This window comes from Corythoichthys intestinalis, chromosome 14, assembly GCF_030265065.1.
Source record: "Corythoichthys intestinalis isolate RoL2023-P3 chromosome 14, ASM3026506v1, whole genome shotgun sequence".
In the NCBI taxonomy this organism is placed as follows: domain Eukaryota; kingdom Metazoa; phylum Chordata; class Actinopteri; order Syngnathiformes; family Syngnathidae; genus Corythoichthys; species Corythoichthys intestinalis.
Genome location: NC_080408.1, coordinates 2835425 through 2855059, shown reverse-complemented (window position 1 = coordinate 2855059; position 19635 = coordinate 2835425). Strand labels below are relative to the sequence as shown.

Genomic DNA, 19635 nt, shown 5'->3' with positions numbered 1-19635 from the left:
ACACGATTTCCGTTCATTTCCTATTAGGGACAAACGGTGACTTGTCCCTACTTAGCAACAGTAGCTAATGTCATGAATATTAATGAACGAAAGTGACGTGTTGCTTGCGGTACGCCATTGGATGATAATTTTATTTATTTAATAGGGACCGTACACATTAATGAACATCTAAAAGATTTAAATATGCCAGATTGTAGCAAAATGCTAATTTGCATTCGCAGTCCCTAGATAGGTAACACAAAAACACATAAAGACAAGAACAAAATATCACAATAAAACAGCACAATACAGAAGGTTACTAAGAATTAAGAATTTAAAAAAACTTAAGAATTTATTGTGGGACACTCCCTGATGGCGAGTGGTAAACTGTTCTCGATTTTATTGCCCTTTACAGAGAGAGAATTGTGACTGAAGGCTGTTTTTCTGATATGGACCTTGCAGTCCCCTCTAGAGGAGACCCTGGACCTGAGACTGCTGAGAGGCCTTTAAAAAAAAAAAAAAAAAGTCTAACATGGGAGCTGGGGCGAGTCCATGTTACACCTAGTGTATTAGACAAGCCGTTTTTAAAAATTCTCAAGGCTCAATAAAAAGTACTTTTAAAAAAATGTTACAAACATGGAATGACATTGGTTTTCTGGCAAATACCTTTAACGATTTCTTGTACAGTGATTGTATGTTACTGCATGTATTTACACCTGCCAGTTGCCAACTTGTACCGTATTTTTCTGACTATAAGTCGCAGTTTTTTTTTTCATTGTTTGGCTGGGGGTGCGACTTATACTCAGGAGCGACCTATGTGTGAAATTATTAACACATTATGTTAGCATTTCACATGTTATTTTGGTGTTTTGAAGTGACACTGATGGTTTGGTAAACATGTTAGCATGTTCTTTATGCTATAGTTATCCGAATAACTCTTAAAAGCTATTGCCATGTATGCGTTTTGCCTTTGGCAATGTGTTTTCAATTGTATTATTGACTTTTTTATATTGAAATGCACGCTTATAGTTTGTGGCACTTTCACGCCCAAGTGGGTGCGCACTCGCACTTGTTTACGTGAAGAAGAGCGCTCACACGCCAAAAGAAGACGGACAGCTACGCAGCGTCTCTGAGCGAGTGGGCGAAAGAAAGAGAGAGAGACACTGCTGCGAACCTTCGTTCAATGTATATGCTTGTAAAATATCTGTACAGAGGCAACGCCTGTGTGTATCATCTTTTCTGTTGTTGTTGTTGTCATGTGTTTTCCACCCGCGATCGGACATTTAGAGCCAGTTGTGTGGTTGTTTGAACGCTGTGCTAATGCTAGCAAACGCATGCTAACCGTTTGTGTCATTGCTGTAATAGCACTTAATTATCATTTATTTACGTTGATGCGAACCTGTTTGGTATCGAGGACGAAATTGATTCAGCAAATTGTACGGACGCCTAGCACCGTCATTTGGGAGTTTAGCTAGCTGTATAGCCAGGACTGAGCCGTGGCGTCCTGGTGAGGACAGTATATTCATATTGAATTGTTGAACATTTCATTGTTCATGCATCATGTAACATCATAATGTACACTTATTTCTTACTTCACTTCTTATTTCACTTATTTCATGTTGTTCTCTATTGTATTTTTATATTAAATTGCCTTTCAAGATGACATGTGTTGGATTTTATCAAGTAAATTTCCCCCAAAAATGCGACTAATACTCCGGTACGACTTGTATATGTTTTTTTTCCCCCCTTGTTGGGCATTTTATGGCTGGTGCGACTTATACTCAGGTGCGATTTGTAATCCGAAAATATACGAAATGCAATATTCAATGTGTGATAAAATCATTGAGTGTAGAAACATCCTAGCAGCCCCAAGTGTTATAAAAGATCTTATTTGTTTATAATTGTTCAGGTTGAATTTGACAATATTACATATTCTTTTAATTAGAGGTGGGAATCTTGGGGCACCCAACGATTAGATTCCAATTCAGAGGCTACGATTCGCTTGCAAATCGATTATTGATGCCCCCCCCCCCAGCTATTAGCATTAGTTAGAAAAATTGTACAAAAATCGTCTCAGGCTTAAATAAACTACTATTTCACTATTAAGTTAACAGTTCAAAACAGTAAATAAAATACTCAAGTCCCCATTCTGTATTAGCAGCTTTAAACAACATTCAATTAATTTGATCTTGTACATCAACTTTTAAAGTTGTTAAAATTGCTCCCGTTATTCCATAATTTTGACATGTGAAAGATTTAAAACGGTTTTATCATTTGAAGATAGTTTCAAGTCAAGATTTTGGCGATTAGGAGTATTTTAGATAAAAAGTTAATTAGGTTTCCTTTCAGAGAGCCTTTCAGAAAAGTACTGCTTTAAGATGGTGGCTGTTTACTAACGCCGGCAAGTCTAATTTCACATCTAGTTCCATATACATGTGATAGCTGCTGTAACATTAATATGGATGTAGTTAGTAGCAACGTGGGCATTGTTTGAAGCGGCTGTCGGCTGCAGTCAGGCATTATTTTTTTTTTTTGATCTAGCGGAATAAGTTGTGGGTCCGTTCCTCATTGTGTCCCGAAGACCGCGCTGACTGTATTTTAGTTCCGCTTTATTTGGCATTTTTCCATAATCGGAATTTGGATGTTTGTGAATCGTTCCCGAATCCCCCACGACCGGATCACGAATAATCTAAGAATCGGAAAATTTTGCATGCCTCTAATTTTAAATTAAATGTTCACACGTGAATTTGGCAAGTCATTAATATACAAAGAAAATAAAAGTGGGCCAAGTATTGACCCCTGAGGCAGGCCAACAGGGACATGTAGAAATGTTGATTTGACACTGTTAAATCGAGACACACTGTCTTCTGGATCCTAAATAAGATTTTATCCACTGAATTAGTGCTGCAACGATTAATCGATTAACTCGAGTATTTGATTAGAAAAAAATATTCGAATTAAATTTTGTTGCTTCGAGTATTCGTTTAATTAAAGTGGCGTTGTAATGGTTTATTTTGAAAGTGTTTGCATTTAGTTTTATTGATTAGAGTGCCTACACTGCCCTCTGGTCTCCCTCTTTTCACATGGCTTAATCCAACTGCTCCCTGTTGAGACCAATGTAAGCTAAGTTTTTGTTCGAGCTAATGTTTTTTAATGCATTCATGATTTAGTTTATAGGTATATTTTGCCGTTTTTTTTTTGTGGGAATATGTGTCTGAACCATTTGTTAGGAGCATTGTAAAAAAAAAAAAAAAAAAAAAAAAGCACTTTAGTATTTTATAGCATTTAAGCTAGCTGACGTTTTCTATTTAAGTTAGCCAAATGTTCTTTCATTGTACATAAATACTCATTTAAAAAAACAAAAAACAATTTGTACTGTTTGAGGCTCATGTATTTAAATTTTTCATGTTCCTTATCCGATTACTCGATTATTCGAATTGACTCGTCCACCGATTAATCGACTACTAAAATATTCGATAGCTGCAGCCCTACACTGAATTGCACCTAATGAAAAATTTTATTATTTTTATTTTATTTTTTGCAATGATGACGACGTCTTTCGTGAACGAACACTTTTTTTCATGACGAGTTAAAACGTGTCTTGGGAGACTAAAACATAACACGATGCCAGTGTTTTCGACAAAAATGCGCCATAGTTTCCGTCACATTTTCATAATGTGTAACATTTAATTTGTTGTTAGCCTGCATCGAATCAGTGTCTACTTGTGTCACTTATGTGATGTGCTGCTGCTCTCCAGTCTCCAGGCTTCCACACACGGTAAGATTTGTTTTCTTGTCTTGGCCAGAGAGAATATGCAATGTTGCTTTAGCCTTTATAGGTCTGTGCTGAGCGATCATCACACACTAAATGTAACTTGTGGCTTTTGCAGGTAATCCATGTTGTTTGAACTAGTAGTTTTGAGAATTTCAGTTCTGATCTGAGAAATGTACCGAAGCAATTGAGAAAAATTGTAAACCATGCTCAGGCAAGGTCGCGTCAACACTTACCGACTCCTCTTCAACAATTTCCGGGCTAATTTCCACACTGACTTTTTTGGTTTCCGCTAAACTCTTTGGTTTGTTGGCTTCTGTTGCTTTCGGCTTGGACGACTCCGGCGCTTTCTCTTTCGTCGGGACCGGAGAAGGACTGGGGACGGGCGAGATCTTCTGCGCCGGTGCCCAAACTTGTTTGGCGGGGGGCGGCAAGCGCGCCAGGCTCGACGGGTGAAAATCGTCTTCCACGTCGATTGGTTCGTCAGGCGGTGGCATTTTGACGTCCTTGACGTAGTAGCCGTGGTATTGGGAGTGAATCTGTCCGTTGTTAGGGTAGTTACTGTTTGGCACGGTTGGTTTATTCACTGGTGGAGGTTCGGACTGTTGCCTCACTTCTTTTCCGAGAGAGACTTTTGATGCTGCCTTTGTTATTCCTGTTTTTTTAAGAAAAGAAAATGTCACAAACATTAAGTCATTGGTTGCCATAGACGTTCAATCCACTGGGCATCGAATCATCCTTTGCTGTGAATTTCAATGAATTTATCACTAGTAGCGCAGTGTTCCATAATCTGCAATTCTGATGAGTGCGATGTTATGAGGCTTTTAAAAAAAGGTCGACCGATATATCGGCCGGGCGATACGTGGACTTTTTTTCAACATCAGCCAACAGCCGATTAAAAAAAAAAAATCGGCCGATTAACAAACAAAACAAAAAAATCAGATAAAAAAAGATTTTGATCAGATGGCTGCCGTTTACTGTCGGTAGGACCCCGGAAGGACCCCGCAGCAGCTTGAAGGCAGGCTGCTACAGGAAGCTTTAGGCTTGCCTGTTTTGGAATTATTGTAATTTTTTTTTTTTTTTTTTAATTGCTTGAGAGAATATGCAATGTTGCTTTAGCCTTTTAAGGTGAGTGATCCTTTCACTCTAAATGTGACTTGTAGCGTCAGTGTTGCATTCACGTTAGCATTAGCTTTAGCATGGCGACCATTTTCTTAAAATCTCGCTTGTTTACATGTCGTAGCGACGTCCTAGTGGGTTTAATTATTTGCAGATCATGTACTGATCTTGCCGAGTGTGTATAATTATAAAAAGAAGTGCTGCGTTTGTTGGTTTGGTAGCACTAGACCAAATTAATCTTTTAAGTCTCAAGTCATGATTTTAATTTGAAGCTGGTTTTTTTTTTCTTTTTCAAAAATTGCCTTTATCATCTTACGTGCCTAAAAAAAAACAACCTTATATCGGATTTCCAAAATCGGGTTTGGATATCTGCAATCGGCTGATAATTTCTGTTAGATATTGGGATCGGCATTGACATTTGAAAATACTATATCGGTCGACCTCTACTTTTAAACCCTTGATACCTGAATTTACATGTACTAAAATATACAGTAAAGCATTGGACTTGGAGGAATACATAAGTACCGTATTTTTTGCAGTATAAGGCACACCTAAAAGCCAACTTTCTCAAAAGTTCATGTTATAATTAGGGCTGTCAAATTTATCGTGTTAACGGATTGTAATTAATTTTTTAAAGTAAAGTATTTTTTCAGGAATTCATTTTTAAAATTAATTACGTTAAAATATTTGACGGGATTAACGCATGGATGTAATGACCCGTTCATGCGTCGCCTTAAACAGTTTACAATGACGCCATTTTAGCACACTGAGAGCGAAGAGGCGGAGAAATGCGAGTGGACACAGGCATTCATTGGACCGCAACTTTTATTGACTTTCGCAGCCACTACAACAGTCATGGTTGCCCAACTTCCCATCATGCATTTGGGTGGAGCAAGAGATGATCTTGATGACTTTATTGCTTCAAGAAGCCATCACTGTTCCCTTGGGGGAGACAGTCAACCTCTGCTGCAACCTTCTGTTGACTTTTGTCATCCAACATGCCTCTTAGCATGCATTGCAGCGCTACAGATGTAAATAACGATCAAAAATCATGTTCTGTGGCAAATATTTCTTCAGTTACTGTTCCAATTGTTTCATCAATTGCTAGTTATGGTATTTGCTAACACTTTATTTGACAGTGGTGCCATAAGACTGTCATTACACAACCATAATAATGACATGTCTCTGTCCTGACCATTCATGAATGCTTATAACAGATGTCATTAAGTGTTATCCGGCAAATGATCTCACTTTTGAATGGATGCAAAAGATCCAAGATGGATAAAAATTGAGTTAGTGAAATAATTTGCCAAATGACACTTCATGACATAAGCATTCAGTAATGTACATGATAGTGCCATGTCATAATTTGATGATCTTATGACAGTCTTATGACACCGCTGTCAAATAAAGTGTTACCTAAAAAAAATCAACAAATAAGCCGCACTGGACTATAAACCACAGGTATCAAAATGAAGGAAAAAAGTAGTGGCTTATAGTCCGAAAAAATTACGGTAGTCGAATTGTCTCAAAATATGATTCTAATTTATATAATAATGAAATTTAAGTTTTTTTTAATGCTGTCACAGGCACTTTAAAGCATTCAGTAGGGCATTACAATGCAATTTGCAAAGTCCAAGACTGCATATATCGGTATGGGTTTAATATCAGTATCGGATTTTTGGAGTTGGACAATATCGGGATATCAGTTATTGGTTAACAAATCATTATCTAGTACACACAATTAGTATTAACAATATTGTTAAATATTGAGAAATAAGTTTGTTTTACTAAATTTTAAAACATGCACACATCTTTTTTTGGCTTTTTCTTCTGTTTTATTGTTTGCTTACAATGACTCCTCATAGGAGACTGTATGTATGTGGTAAACCGCGGATAAAAAAACAACAGCAGCAGCAATCAAAGCAATTTTACCTTGGGTTAAAGGCTCAGCTGTCGGGGTTTTGTTGACTTTCCCAGGAGGCTTTGCTTGACTGACGTTGGCAGATGCTTTACTGCTGAAGATACTCTTCTTCACGAGTGTCGGTGAGGGAGTGGGGCTGGGGCCCGGGCTCTGAGACGGAGATTGCGTCGGGGTGGTGCCTTTCCGGTAGAAATGAGGGCTACTCGATGGACTTTTCTCCACTTTATTCTCCTCTTGGACATCCTTCACTTCCACTGGTTCGTTGTATTTCTGCCGTACGTAGTCTGGGCCTGCAAGAGTTTATCAGCAAGAGTTCAATCCTTTTCTTTTGCAGATTATACCTTTAACCATAAGCGGAGTTTAAGGGGGGGGCAGCCCCCCCGTGGCTAAAAAGTGTCATTGCATGTACTGTAATTTCCCGAATATAATGCACACTTTTTTCCCCCCAAAATCAACTTGTAAAATCATGGTGCGCATTATAAATGGGTACATGAATGGAGACAGAAAAAAAAAAAAAAAAAAAAAATATATATATATATATATATATATATATATATATATATATATATATATATATATATCAGGGCTGTCAAAATTATCGCGTTAACGGGCGTAAATTAATTTTTAAAATTAATCACGTTAAAATATTTGACGCAATTAACGCATGCACTGAAAGAGCCGCTCTCGCATTGCCTCAAACAGATTTCAATGAGGCCGTTTATGGACATTAAGAGTGAAGAGAATGCCACTGGCCGCATGGGGGCAGCGCAGCGCTGTTCCATACTAATGTTATTCCTTCTAATAGTGGGAGAATTAGTAGTTGTGAGACGTTTTTGCTGTTGCTTTGTGCTCCACACATATTTCGGTAAGTTTGCTTTCTTTTAGTGACAATTATGTGTCTCTTCTTGTATTTTGGGTCAGATATGCTCAGAGGTATATCTGTTATAAAGGCGAGTGGACACAGGCGTTCTTTTGGCTGCGCCGTTTATTGGCATACGCTTCTGCAACTCCTTCACAACAAACAGAAGTATCATTTAGTGAAAGCACAACAAAAATAATATTGCTATCTCTCAAAAAAAAAATAATATTCACAAAAAGAAAAGCACTTCAGTCTGTACTAATGAGGCCCTATTCTGACACAGCTAAACAACAATGCAAAGTGAACTGGCAGAGTTTGGTCACTCAATTCTTATTATTGTTATTTTTATTCTTCTTATTATTATATTAACTCTACTTTTGATTGAAAATTGTATTAAAATGAAAATGTGAAGAGGGGTTTTAATATAAAATTACTATAACTTGTAACTATAACATTTATCTTTTATGAACTACAAGTCTTACTATCCATGGATCACTTAAACAGAAAGAATGTTAATAATGCCATTTGTGGATTTATTGTTATAATAAACAAATACAGCACTTATGTACAGTATGTTGTATGTATATATCCGTCTTGTGTCTTATCTTTCCATTCCAACAATAATTTACAGAAAAATATGGCATACTTTGGAGATGGTTTGAATTGCGATTAATTACGATTATTTTTAAGCTGTAATTAACTCGATTACAAATTTTAATCGTTTGACACCCCTAATATGTATATTATATATATATATATATATATATATATATATATATATATATATGAACCGATTTTTTTTTTAATTGACACAGTGATGGGGGAAAATATTACGTGCCTTAACATTAGCACATTATGTATGATTGCCTCTGCGACCTAGATGCCCTAACATTAGCACATTCACCCTGGGTCCCATAGTTAGAAGGGAATCTCACGAGATAACTTGTTTTGCACCATAGTATTGTTTTATTACACGCCTGGGTCCCATAGTTACACGCCTGGGTCCCATAGCTAGAAGGGAATCTCACGAGCACCCATAATATTTACCATTTGTTGCATCTGTTGCAGCACAGCTCATTTGTCCAATGTGAAAAGCCCTTTTTCAAGGGGGCTGAACCAAAAGTAGCTTTAATCTTTGTCATTGGGCAGGGCCGCGCCGCTCGGAGACGGAGGTTGGCCTCTCCGCCTCCGCGGGGCGCGTCCCTACAAAAACCGGACATTTCCGGGCGACCCGAGAAGTCCGCTGCTGGATTAGACGTACGGATCGCCCAGCTTTGTCCTTTTGCTGCTTTACCGGAGTGTTGGCTTCCCACTCATTTGTCACGGTAAGCGATTTTCATTGCTAAGGGACATCTTGTTGTGCTGTAACGGTAACGCGGGGATTCTGGGATTGACAAACTCAAATCTACCGGCATCGTTAGCGTTTGTTATGCTTGTTTACTTGCTCTTGTGGGATTTTAATCAATAAATCTCATTTATTCTGCATTTTCTAATCAATAAACATCGTCTGTTGAGTAAAAGTGTGCTTGTTACTGACTCACCGCGAACCCGGAAATTTCGGAAAACACACAGCCACGTTGTGTTGAAGAAACGTATGCTGCGATCCGTTGCCGACCACTACGGTACGTGACGTCACCATTTTGTTTCGGTAATACTTCACTCTGATCGGCCGAATGATTTCGTCTGTGTTAAATTCTGTTTTTTTCACTCTTCATAAAGCACAGAATTTAGTTTCTTGAACTCATTTGAGTCAACGTTTATTGCAGCTCCGCAACTCGGACCTTATCAAACATAACAACACAGACTTCCTGTGTGTGTCCGTCAACTATATCTGTCCCTCGGGAAACTCAAACATAAATAACAATAGTTCCTAGTGGTGTCATCAATAATCGATGCGGCGATGCATCCCGATGCAGGCATGGACGATTCGATTCGATGCGGGCAACAAGCGAATTGATTCAGCGCATTTTAAAATATATACAGTGGGGAGAACAAGTATTTGATACACAGTCAATGGGAAAACCCATTGGCAGAGTATCAAATACTCTTTTTCCCCACTGTAAGTATGTTAAAAAATCTTCCCTGCGCAATTCCGGTGATGCAACGGATTTGGTTTCCCCCTTTGTATTATTATTCTCATGTTTCATTTTTTTTTACACACCGCATAACTCTAGTCAAGTTTCCCACCAACCTCGTAGAAGCCAAAATGTCTCCAGATGTCTGCTTTCAATGTTTTAGGTGCATCGATAATCTTTCTCGCTCCCTCTTTCTCCGCTTCAGCCATTGTTGTGTTATGTCTTATCTCTTAGAGGTTAGATCTTGTGCCCGAACCCGATTAACATTTTGGGCCTGACCCGACCCGAAATGTTAGGCATTCACGTTCGGGTCGGGTCGGGCCGCCGCGCCGGACTAATAAATTATTTAAAAAAAAAAAAAAAAAAAAAAGCATAAAACCGAGAACAGGCTCTCGGTATTGTGCATTTGCTTGTGCACGCACATGAACGCCGTGGCCCACGTTTTTTTTTTTTTTTTTTTTTATGAAACTTTCCCAGTGTTATTTCGTTGTGTAAATGCTTTTATAATGATCGTAAAAATATTGAAACATTAAGAAAATTTGCGTTTTTTTCTGCCAACTTAGAATTTGTTATGAAGGACACTTTTATTGATGCACACAAAGGCCACAGAAATGTGATCCTTTTGAATCTTCTCCTCTGTGTGTCTGCAAAACCGTTTTTTTTTTTATATGAAACTTTCCTAGCGTTATTCCGTTGTGTAAATGCTTTTATAATGATCATAAAAATATGTAGACTATTTAAACATTAAGAAAACTTGCGTTTTTTTTTTTGCCAACTGAGAATTCGTTACGAAGGACACTTTTATTTATGCACACAAAGGCAACAGAAATGTGATTCTTTTGAATCTTCTGTGTGTCTGCAAAACCCAAGGGTTTTTTTTTATATTAAACATTTCCAGCGTTATTTTGTTGTGTAAATGCTTTTATAATGATCATAAAAATATTAAACAATAAGAAAACTTGCGTTTTTTTCTGCCAACTCAAAGAAATGAAAATAAATTGCTGCTGCTGCGTTTTTTTTTTGTTTTTTTTTTCCTTTTTGCGGCACTCCAACAAAAAACAAACAAACAAAAAAAAACGGGTTTTTCGGGCTGGGCCTGCAAATCTAGCTAATTGATCGGGCTAGGCCTGGGTCGGGCTTCAGTACTAGCGGGCCGTGTCGGGTCGGGCTGGATTTTTTTAGGCCCGATCTAACCTCTATATATAGTGGGCTAGGCCTACATTTTACTTTTGTTTAGAGCTGCAACGATTAATCGATTAACTCGAGTATTCGATTAGAAAAAGATATTGGAATTAAATTTTGCTGATTCGAGTATTCGTTTAATTAAAGTGACGTTGTAATGGTTTATTTTGAAAATGCTTGCATTTTGTTTTATTGATTTGGGTGGATACACTGCCTTTTATTCGGCCTCAATTCACATGGCTGAATCCAGGTGCTCCCTGTAAAGACCAACATAAGCAAAATTTTGTTTGAGTATTTTTTTAAACATTTTTTTATGCATTCATAATTCAGTTTATAGGTATATTTAGCCTATTTTTGTGGGAACATGTGTCTGAACCCTTTATTAAGAGCCTTGTAAAAAAGTTTTAGCATTTTATAGCATTTGAACTAGCAGACTTTTGCGATGTAAGTTAGCCAATTGTTCTTTTGTTGTACATAGATCCTCATCTAGTTTTTTTTATTATACCGTTTGAGGCTCAGCTCAGTTAATTTAAATTTTCATGTTCCTTATCCGATTACTCGATTATTCGAACTAATGGTTTATTGATTAATCGACTACTAAAATAATCGATAGTTGCAGCCCTACTTTTGTTCTACATTGCAATTTAGTTGATGTTTAGTTTGCAACTGAACTGATCCCTGGATTGATATTGCTATAAAGATGCTGCTGCACTACAATATTTTCTTTGTCGTTTTCTTTAATATTTACTTGAATATTTTTATTGATCGTTGTGACTAAAATACAGTGACTGTTATTACTGATTTTGCACAGGAGTTCAGATGTTGCACTGTGTGAAAGGCTGCTACTGTGTGTAAAAAAAAAAAAAAAAAAGAAGAAGCCCTGGTCTCATTCAAAGCACTAATTAAATGCTGTGATCTTTTTTATCTTTTTTTAAATATATACAGTATATCTGAAAGTATTTTCATTTGACTTCAACCAGGAGTGACACTAGAGCCAATAAAACGTTGTTTAATGTCTGACCGCTTGTGTTGCCTCATGATTCACGAAAAATATGCTTTGCTTTAGAATTTGAATGCATCGCGGTGCATTGCCGAATCGAACCGAATCGAATCGTGGCCCTCCGAATCGTAATCGAATCGAATCGTGAGGGCAGTGCAGATGCACACCTCTACTTTCCAGTGATGTATCGCACATGCATATCGGATAATTTTGAGGTCGGCTAAGTTGGCTAAATTGGGGGTCTCAGAGTGGAACTTCAAGTCACCTGAGTGTTTTCCGCCATGTACTGTGTGTCGAAGGTAGGTGGCTGTTTTGGTTTAGGTCGGTAACAGCTTTGGTTTTGAAAATATTTTTAAGTTTTTGAAAATAGGTTTCCCGTTTCCCGTGTCATGTCATAGGTTATGAAGTCTAGAGTTTGAAAAAAAAAAAAAAATAATAATAATTATTATTGTGCATGAAAGGTTTCAATTGTTGTGCTTATTTGGCCATGATTACCTGGCTGATGGAAACTGGGGGAGAGTTCTCTGGCCACAGCCCTTGCAATATCGGAGTCTTGGCTAGCCGACTGCGCAGCTTGATCTGCTGCCTCTGCTTTGGCCCTTGTGTGAGATGTCCTGCAAAAATCCATCCGTTAAGAAAAAGTCATGATCATATTGCAGTCATATTTATACATACCGTAATTTTCAGACTACAAGGCGCACTTGACTATAAACAGCCAACCACCAAATTTGACACGAATACGGCTGTTACCAGATAAGCCATACCGGACACCAAACTTCAGCTTTCCTTACTGTATTATGGGATATTTACTCCAAAAGATATTAACCGGTAACACTTTATTTGACAGTGGCGTCATAAGACTGTCATAATTATGACATGACACTGTCATGAGCATTATTGAATGCTTATGGCAGTTGTCATTTAGTGTCATGCGGCAAACAGGGGTGGGCAGAGTAGCCAAAAATTTTACTAAAGAGTAGCGTTTCTTCCAAATAATATTACTGAAGTAAAAATTGTCATCCAAAAAATGTACTCAAGTACAAGTAAAAAAGTACGGTATTTGGTGAAAAGAATACCCACGAGTCAAGTCATGAGTAACATTGTGAGTAACTGCTTAATATGTCAGATTTTTTTTCTCAGCACAAAGTTATTTAACGAGCTGTTATTAATATACTGTATGGTAACATATTACAAAACCACATTAAGCCAAAGCAATACCACAACAAAAAAATATTACAGTGAATTACAGTGAGAGAAAAAAAATCTACAGACATTAAGCATTATTCGCCATATTCGATCATATTTCCGGTTTTCCGTGGTCAATCGTCGCCAAATTAAAACATGGAGAGAGACTAAAATCCGCGCTTTCGAGTCATGTTGACGGCAACGCTCTATGTCAAATACTTAATTTTTTACCATGCTATAAAGATGCCACATGATTGAACAGCCGGGGGTGATCATAGACTGGCATGCTTGAGCCTAACTGGTATAATGGAGTCATGTGATTATTATTGCGAAATCTCATTGGTGAAACTAGTTGACGTCTCTGGCAAAAAAAAGAAAAAGTTTTAAAATCTAATATGTCGAATAAAGAGGAAAAATGTAATGACTAGTGTAGCCCAAAGTTGCGGAATAAGAGTAGCGTTCACAAATCTACTCAAGTAAAGGTAAAAAGTATGGCTTGGTACAACTACTCTCAAAAAGTTACTCCAGTAAATGTAACGCCTTATAAACCACCTCTGCCGGCAAATGAGCTCACTTTTGAATGGATGTAGAAGATCCGAGCTGGACATAAATGGAGTATAGACAACATTTTTTAATTAATTAATTACACATAATGCCATCTTAATGAAAGGTTCCCATGTTTCCACTTGACTCTAGGAAAAGTTATGATACTGTTGTAACTTAATTTGACGGCGTAATTACACATTTTTATCTCATGTATGACACGCCAACTGCACCCCCTGCTTTCAACGACCAATCAGATCAAGCGTTTATCATCCAATCACACCAGCTGCCTTTAACAACCTATCAGATCAGCGCCACCTGCTTTCAGTCATCCTAACTGTTATATATCGGAATGAATGGATAGGTTGATAATGAGGGACTTGCCCATAGACGTGTAACACCTTTTAAATAAGAACCTCATTACCCACGATTCATTCTAAATTTAATTAGAGGGGTTTGAGACCTAAACTTAACTTGTCATCCTTATAAATACAAAAATATACATTTATTCAGCCCTAATCTTAACTAGAGGCAATCCCATCAAAAATTTAACCATATTACTTTAAAGTATTAATATACAGTGAGAAAAATAACTATTTGAACACCCTGCAATTATACAAGCTCTCGCTCTTAGAAATGATGGGTGGGTTTGAAATTTTCATGGTCGGTGATTGTCCACTGTAAGAGACAATCTGTAAAAAAAGAGAAAAAATCCAGAAATCACAGTGTATGATTTTTTCAACAATTTATTTGTATCATACTGCTGAAAATAAGTATTTGAACACCTGTCTTTAAGCTAGAATTGTGAGCCTCAAAGACCTGTTAGTCACCTTTAAAAAGTCCACCTCCACTCCACTTATTCTTCCAAATAAGGACTTTTTGAGTCTGACTTTTTCAGGTGGTTAATTGCATATCAACACCTGTCCACCCCATACACCCTAAAATGCTATCCAAAGACACTAGAGACAGAATTGTAGACCTCTACAAGGCTGGAAAGAGTTACGGGGCAATTGCCAAGCAGCTTGGTGATATAAGATCCACCGTTGGAGCAATTATTAGAAAATGGAAGAGAGCTAAAAATGACTGTCAGTCTCCCTCGGACTGGAGCTCCATGCAAGATCGAACTCGTAGGGTCTCAATGATCCTAAGAATGTTCAGGAATTAGCAAAGAACTACACAGGAGGAGATGGTCAATGATCTGAAAGGAACTGGGACCATCTTTTCCAAGGTCCCTGTTGGTAATATACGAAGACATCATGGTTGAAAATCATGCAAGGAATGGAAGGTTCCTTGCTTAAACCAGCACATGTCCAAGCCTGTTTTAGGTTTTCCAATGACCATTTGGATGATCCAGAGTAGTCATGGGAGAAAGTCATGTGGTCGTATGAGACCAAAATGCAAACTTAATTCCACTCATAGTGTTTGAAGGTAGAAGAATGATGAGTACCATCCCAAGAACACCATCCCTGCTGTGAAGTATGGATGTGGTAGCATCATGCTTTGCTTGTGTCTGTCGGTGACACTACACTTGAGCTTTTTCCTCCCTCAAAAAAAGACAAAATCCCTAGTATGGGAGTACTTCAGCTACCGAAAAGAAACAGGGCCACGTCTTAGAGGACGAAGGACAGCCGACATGCTTGCGGAGGGTGGTTGCCAGTGGAAGCAACACCTCCAACATTATTTCGCATTAACTTGACCATCATCCGTCACTTTACTCAAAATTTAAGGTAAGTAAACGCTGTCAAGAACGTTTCCCACCAGCTACGAGAGTTCACTTCAACGTGTGTGTTTAGTGTGTTTAGCGATGGTAAAACAAATACTATAACGTAAGCTTCTTAACTAGGCAGATAACGTGGCTAGTTAGCATGCCAAGACAGCTGATTAGTTTCCTCTCTATCGTTAGCCTACTTTTGTAAAGTCTTTGGGGGTGATTTTCTGCACATGGGACTGGACGACTGCACTGTATTAAGGTGAGGATGATCAGGGCGATGTATTGTGAAATTTTAGGGAATTACCGTCTTCCCTCAGTTAAAGCGTTGAAAATGGGCCATGACTGGGTCTTCCAACATGACAATGCCCCAAAGCAGACAGCCAGAATAACCAAGCAGTGGCTTTGTAAAAAGCATCTCAAGGTTCTAGCCAGTCTCCAGACCTAAACCTAATTGAAAGTCTTTGAAGGAAGCTCAAATTCTGTGTTTCTCAGTGACAAGTCCAGAAACCTGATTTATCTAGAAAAGATCTGTGTGGATCAGTGGTACAAAATCCCTGCTGCAGTCTGTGCAAACCATGTGAAAAGTTACAGGAAACATTTGGCCTCTGTAATTGTAAACAAAGGCAACTGTACCAAATACTGACATTTTCTCATGTGTTCAAATAGTTATTTGCAGCAGTATACAGTGTTATGAAAAAGTATCTGAACCTTTTGGAAGTTCTCACATTTCTACATAAAATCACCATCAAATGTGATCTGATCTTTGTCAAAATCGCACAGATGTTATAACAGTGTGTTTTAACTAAAACCAACCAAATATTTATAGGTTTGTATATTTTAATGAGGATAACATGCAAACAATGACAGAAGGGGGGGAAATAAGTCAGTGAACCCTCTGCTCGAGGGAACTTAAAGAGCAATTGAAACCAATTTTTACCAAACAATTTAAGACAGGTGTGTGCCCAATCAGTGATGAGTGGTTTAAAGCTGCCCTGCCCACTATAAAATACACACCTGGTAAGAATTGTCTTGATGAGAAGCATTGTCTGATGAGCATCATGGCTCGGTCAAAAGAGCTGTCTGAAAACCTGCGATCAAGGTTTGTTGATTTGTACAAAGCTGGGAAAGGATACAAAACCATCTCGAAAAGTCTGGATGTTCGTCAATCAACAGTCAGAGAACTTGTCGCCAAATGGAGAGAATTTGGCACTGTTGCTTCTCTCCCAAGGAGTGGCCATCCACCAAAGATGACACCAAGAGTTCAGCGCAGAATACTCAGAGAGGTAAAAAAAGAACCCTAGAGTGTCTGCTGAATATGTACAGAAATCACTGGGACCAGGGGTCGCGTTAACCGAATATTTTCCATCGTTGACTGGTTTTTTAAAACGGTGACGGGAAAAAACTGAAGTCCGTCCGTCATTTTGACAGGTGTCAATTCACACCCCAGACCACAGGGTGGCGAGTGAGCATATTAATTAGCTATTGTCTCTCTTAATGCATGACGTCGTTGGCTATTCAGTCAGAATATTGTAGCGTCACCGGAGTCTGGCGGCGGCACCGTGATTGACACATCAACGCTAGGTTCTTATTGGTACACCCGGTGTGCCAGCGCGTCATCCAATTGGTGGACTAGATTGCCGCCTGTGTATAGACCCCAATCACATGACGTCACAACTCCGCCCCCCTGACTGGAGCCGCCATATTGTCCGTCAGCTCTTCGTGTTTACACATTACCGCTACATACATGCCTCCTATTACGGCGTGTTTTTCTGCTCGTTAACATTAATAATCAAAATGGTGAAGGCGTGTGTGGCGGTTGGTTGCAGTAACAGAGAAGATAGACGGAGAGACTTGAAGTTCTACCGTATTCTGAGAGACCCGAAGAGGAGGGCGAGATGGACTGCTGTAATTCGACAAGAAATCTGGGCACCAAACGATCACCACAGACTATGTAGTAGTCATTTAATATCTGGTAAGATGCATTTAATATATATTTAGAAGATTTTGGGCTGACAACCACAATTAAGGTCATTGTGTGACGTTGGTGATTGGGGTCTATATAGTTGCCTCTTTTTCTTTGGGGGTGGAGTTGTTGTTTTGTTGGTGTTGTTGGCGGTAAGCAGAGTAAAATGAGGGAGAAAAATACGACTTCCGTGTCTAATTTTTCACCGCCAAGCAAACGTTACAATAATAATTAAAAATGAATGAAAACTAAATACTATTGAATATGTCATCATTATCATTTTAAAAATTTAAGTGACTGGTAAAAATAGATTATGACCGGATTTTTATGACCCTGTCAGTCAAAATGACAGACAACGAAAATGTCTAGCGCAACCTCTGACTGGGACTGTCCAATATTTCTGTGCACACATCAACTATATGTAAATTTGGGCCAAGAATGGTGTTCATGGGAGGACTCCACAGAGGAAGCCACTGCTGTTTAAAAAAAAAAAAAAACATTGTTGCTCGTTTGATGTTCACAAAAAGGCTCTTGGACACTTCACAGACGTTTTGGCAAAATATTTTGTGGACTAATGAAACCAAAGTTAAACTGTTTGGGAGTAACACACAACATCATGTGTGGAGGAAAAATGGAACAGCTCACCAACATCAACACCTCATCCCCACTGTGAAGCATGGTGGAGGGAGCATCATGATTTGGGGTTGTTTTGCTGCCTCAGGGCCTGGACAACTTGCAATCATTAATGAAAGAATGGATTTTGCAGGAAAACCTGAGGCCGTCTTTCAGTAGTTGAAGCTAAAAAGAGGATGAATGCTGCAACAAGACAATGATCCAAAACACAGCAGTAAATCAACTTCAGAAGTTTCAGAAGAACAAAATACAAGTTATGGAGTGGCCAAGTCAAGGTCTAGACGGCCAAGTCAAGGTCTAGACTTGAACCCCATTGAGATGCTGTGGCATGACCTAAAGACAACGATTCATGCCAGACATCCCAGGAATCTGACCGAACCACAATTTAGAAGAGAAGAATGGGCCAAGATTAGTCCTGATCGATGTACTAGACTGATCTGCAGCGTCTGGTTGAACTTATTGCTGCCAAAGGGGGGGGGGCACAAAATATTTAATGTGATGGATCACTTACTTATTTTCCCCCTCCTGTCATTGTTTGCATACTATCCTCATTAAAATATGAAACTCTATGAATGTTTGGGTGGTTTTAGTTCAAGCAGACACTGTTTTTCTCATCTGTGTGATTTTGACAAAGATCAGATCACATTTGATGGTGATTTCATGCAGAAATGTGAGGAATTCCAAAAGATTCAGATACGTTGTCATTAGGGTTGTTCCGATCATGTTTTTTTGCTCCCGATCCGATCCCGATCATTTTAGTTTGAATATCTGCCGATCCCGATATTTCCCGATCCGATTGTTTTTTTTTTTTTTGCTCCCGATTCAATTCCAATCATTCCCGATAATTTTTCCCGATCATATATATTTTGGCAATGCATTAAGAAAAAAATGAATAAAACTCGGACGAATATATACATTCAACATACAGTACATAAGTACTGTATTTGTTTATTATGACAATAAATCCTCAAGATGGCATTTACATTATCAACATTCTTTCTGTGAGAGGGATCCACGGATAGAAAGACTTGTGACTTTGTAGATTGTGACTAAATATTGCCATCTAGTGTATTTTTTTGAGCTTTCAGTAAATGATACTGCAACCATTCAACCCAAATGCATGATGGGAAGTGGAACCATGACTGTGCGTAGTGCTACCAATTGATATATCTAGGTGTTAAGAAAAAGAACAAATGCTACCTTGCTTCCCTACATTGCTTCTCATGATATTTCTAATCGTAGGGAGAGGGATTGTAAGGTTTTAGCCAATTAAAAAAAGGCTCCAAAGGCTGCCAAAATTCCCTCTACTCATTTTACGCTGCCTTTTATCTCTCTAAATGGGTATAAACGGCGCCATTACAGATTGAGCGCGACAATGCGTGAGTGGGTCGTGCAACACATGCATTAATTGCGTTAAACATTTAACGTGATACATTTTTATAAATTAATTACCGCCATTATGGGGATAAATTTGATAACCCTACCTTAAGCCTAAACTAAAGACTCTAGATGAGTGTAACATATTATGTCTGTAACATTAAATACAATTAGAAAACGATTTAATTGAAAAAAAAAAAAATTAAAAAGGCATGGCCGATATTTTTTGCCGATTCAGATACTTTGAAAATGACGTCATCGGACCCGATTGATCCGGATGCCGATCGATCGGGGCATCTCTAGTTTTCATACC

At 38.4% G+C, this 19635-nt stretch overlaps 1 protein-coding gene across 1 annotated transcript in view; it reads right to left on the bottom strand.

Annotated features, from left to right (window-relative positions):
• The window catches only part of LOC130929559 (junctophilin-1-like), a 39928-nt gene that overhangs the window by 3201 nt on the left and 17092 nt on the right, over positions 1 to 19635 (bottom strand). Inside the window, exons 3-5 of the mRNA XM_057856796.1 lie at positions 12406 to 12524; positions 6806 to 7084; positions 3988 to 4406 (exon numbers count right to left, since the gene is read on the bottom strand). Of these exons, the coding sequence (XP_057712779.1) occupies positions 3988 to 4406; positions 6806 to 7084; positions 12406 to 12524 (817 nt within the window). The remainder of the gene's footprint in view (positions 1 to 3987; positions 4407 to 6805; positions 7085 to 12405; positions 12525 to 19635) is intronic.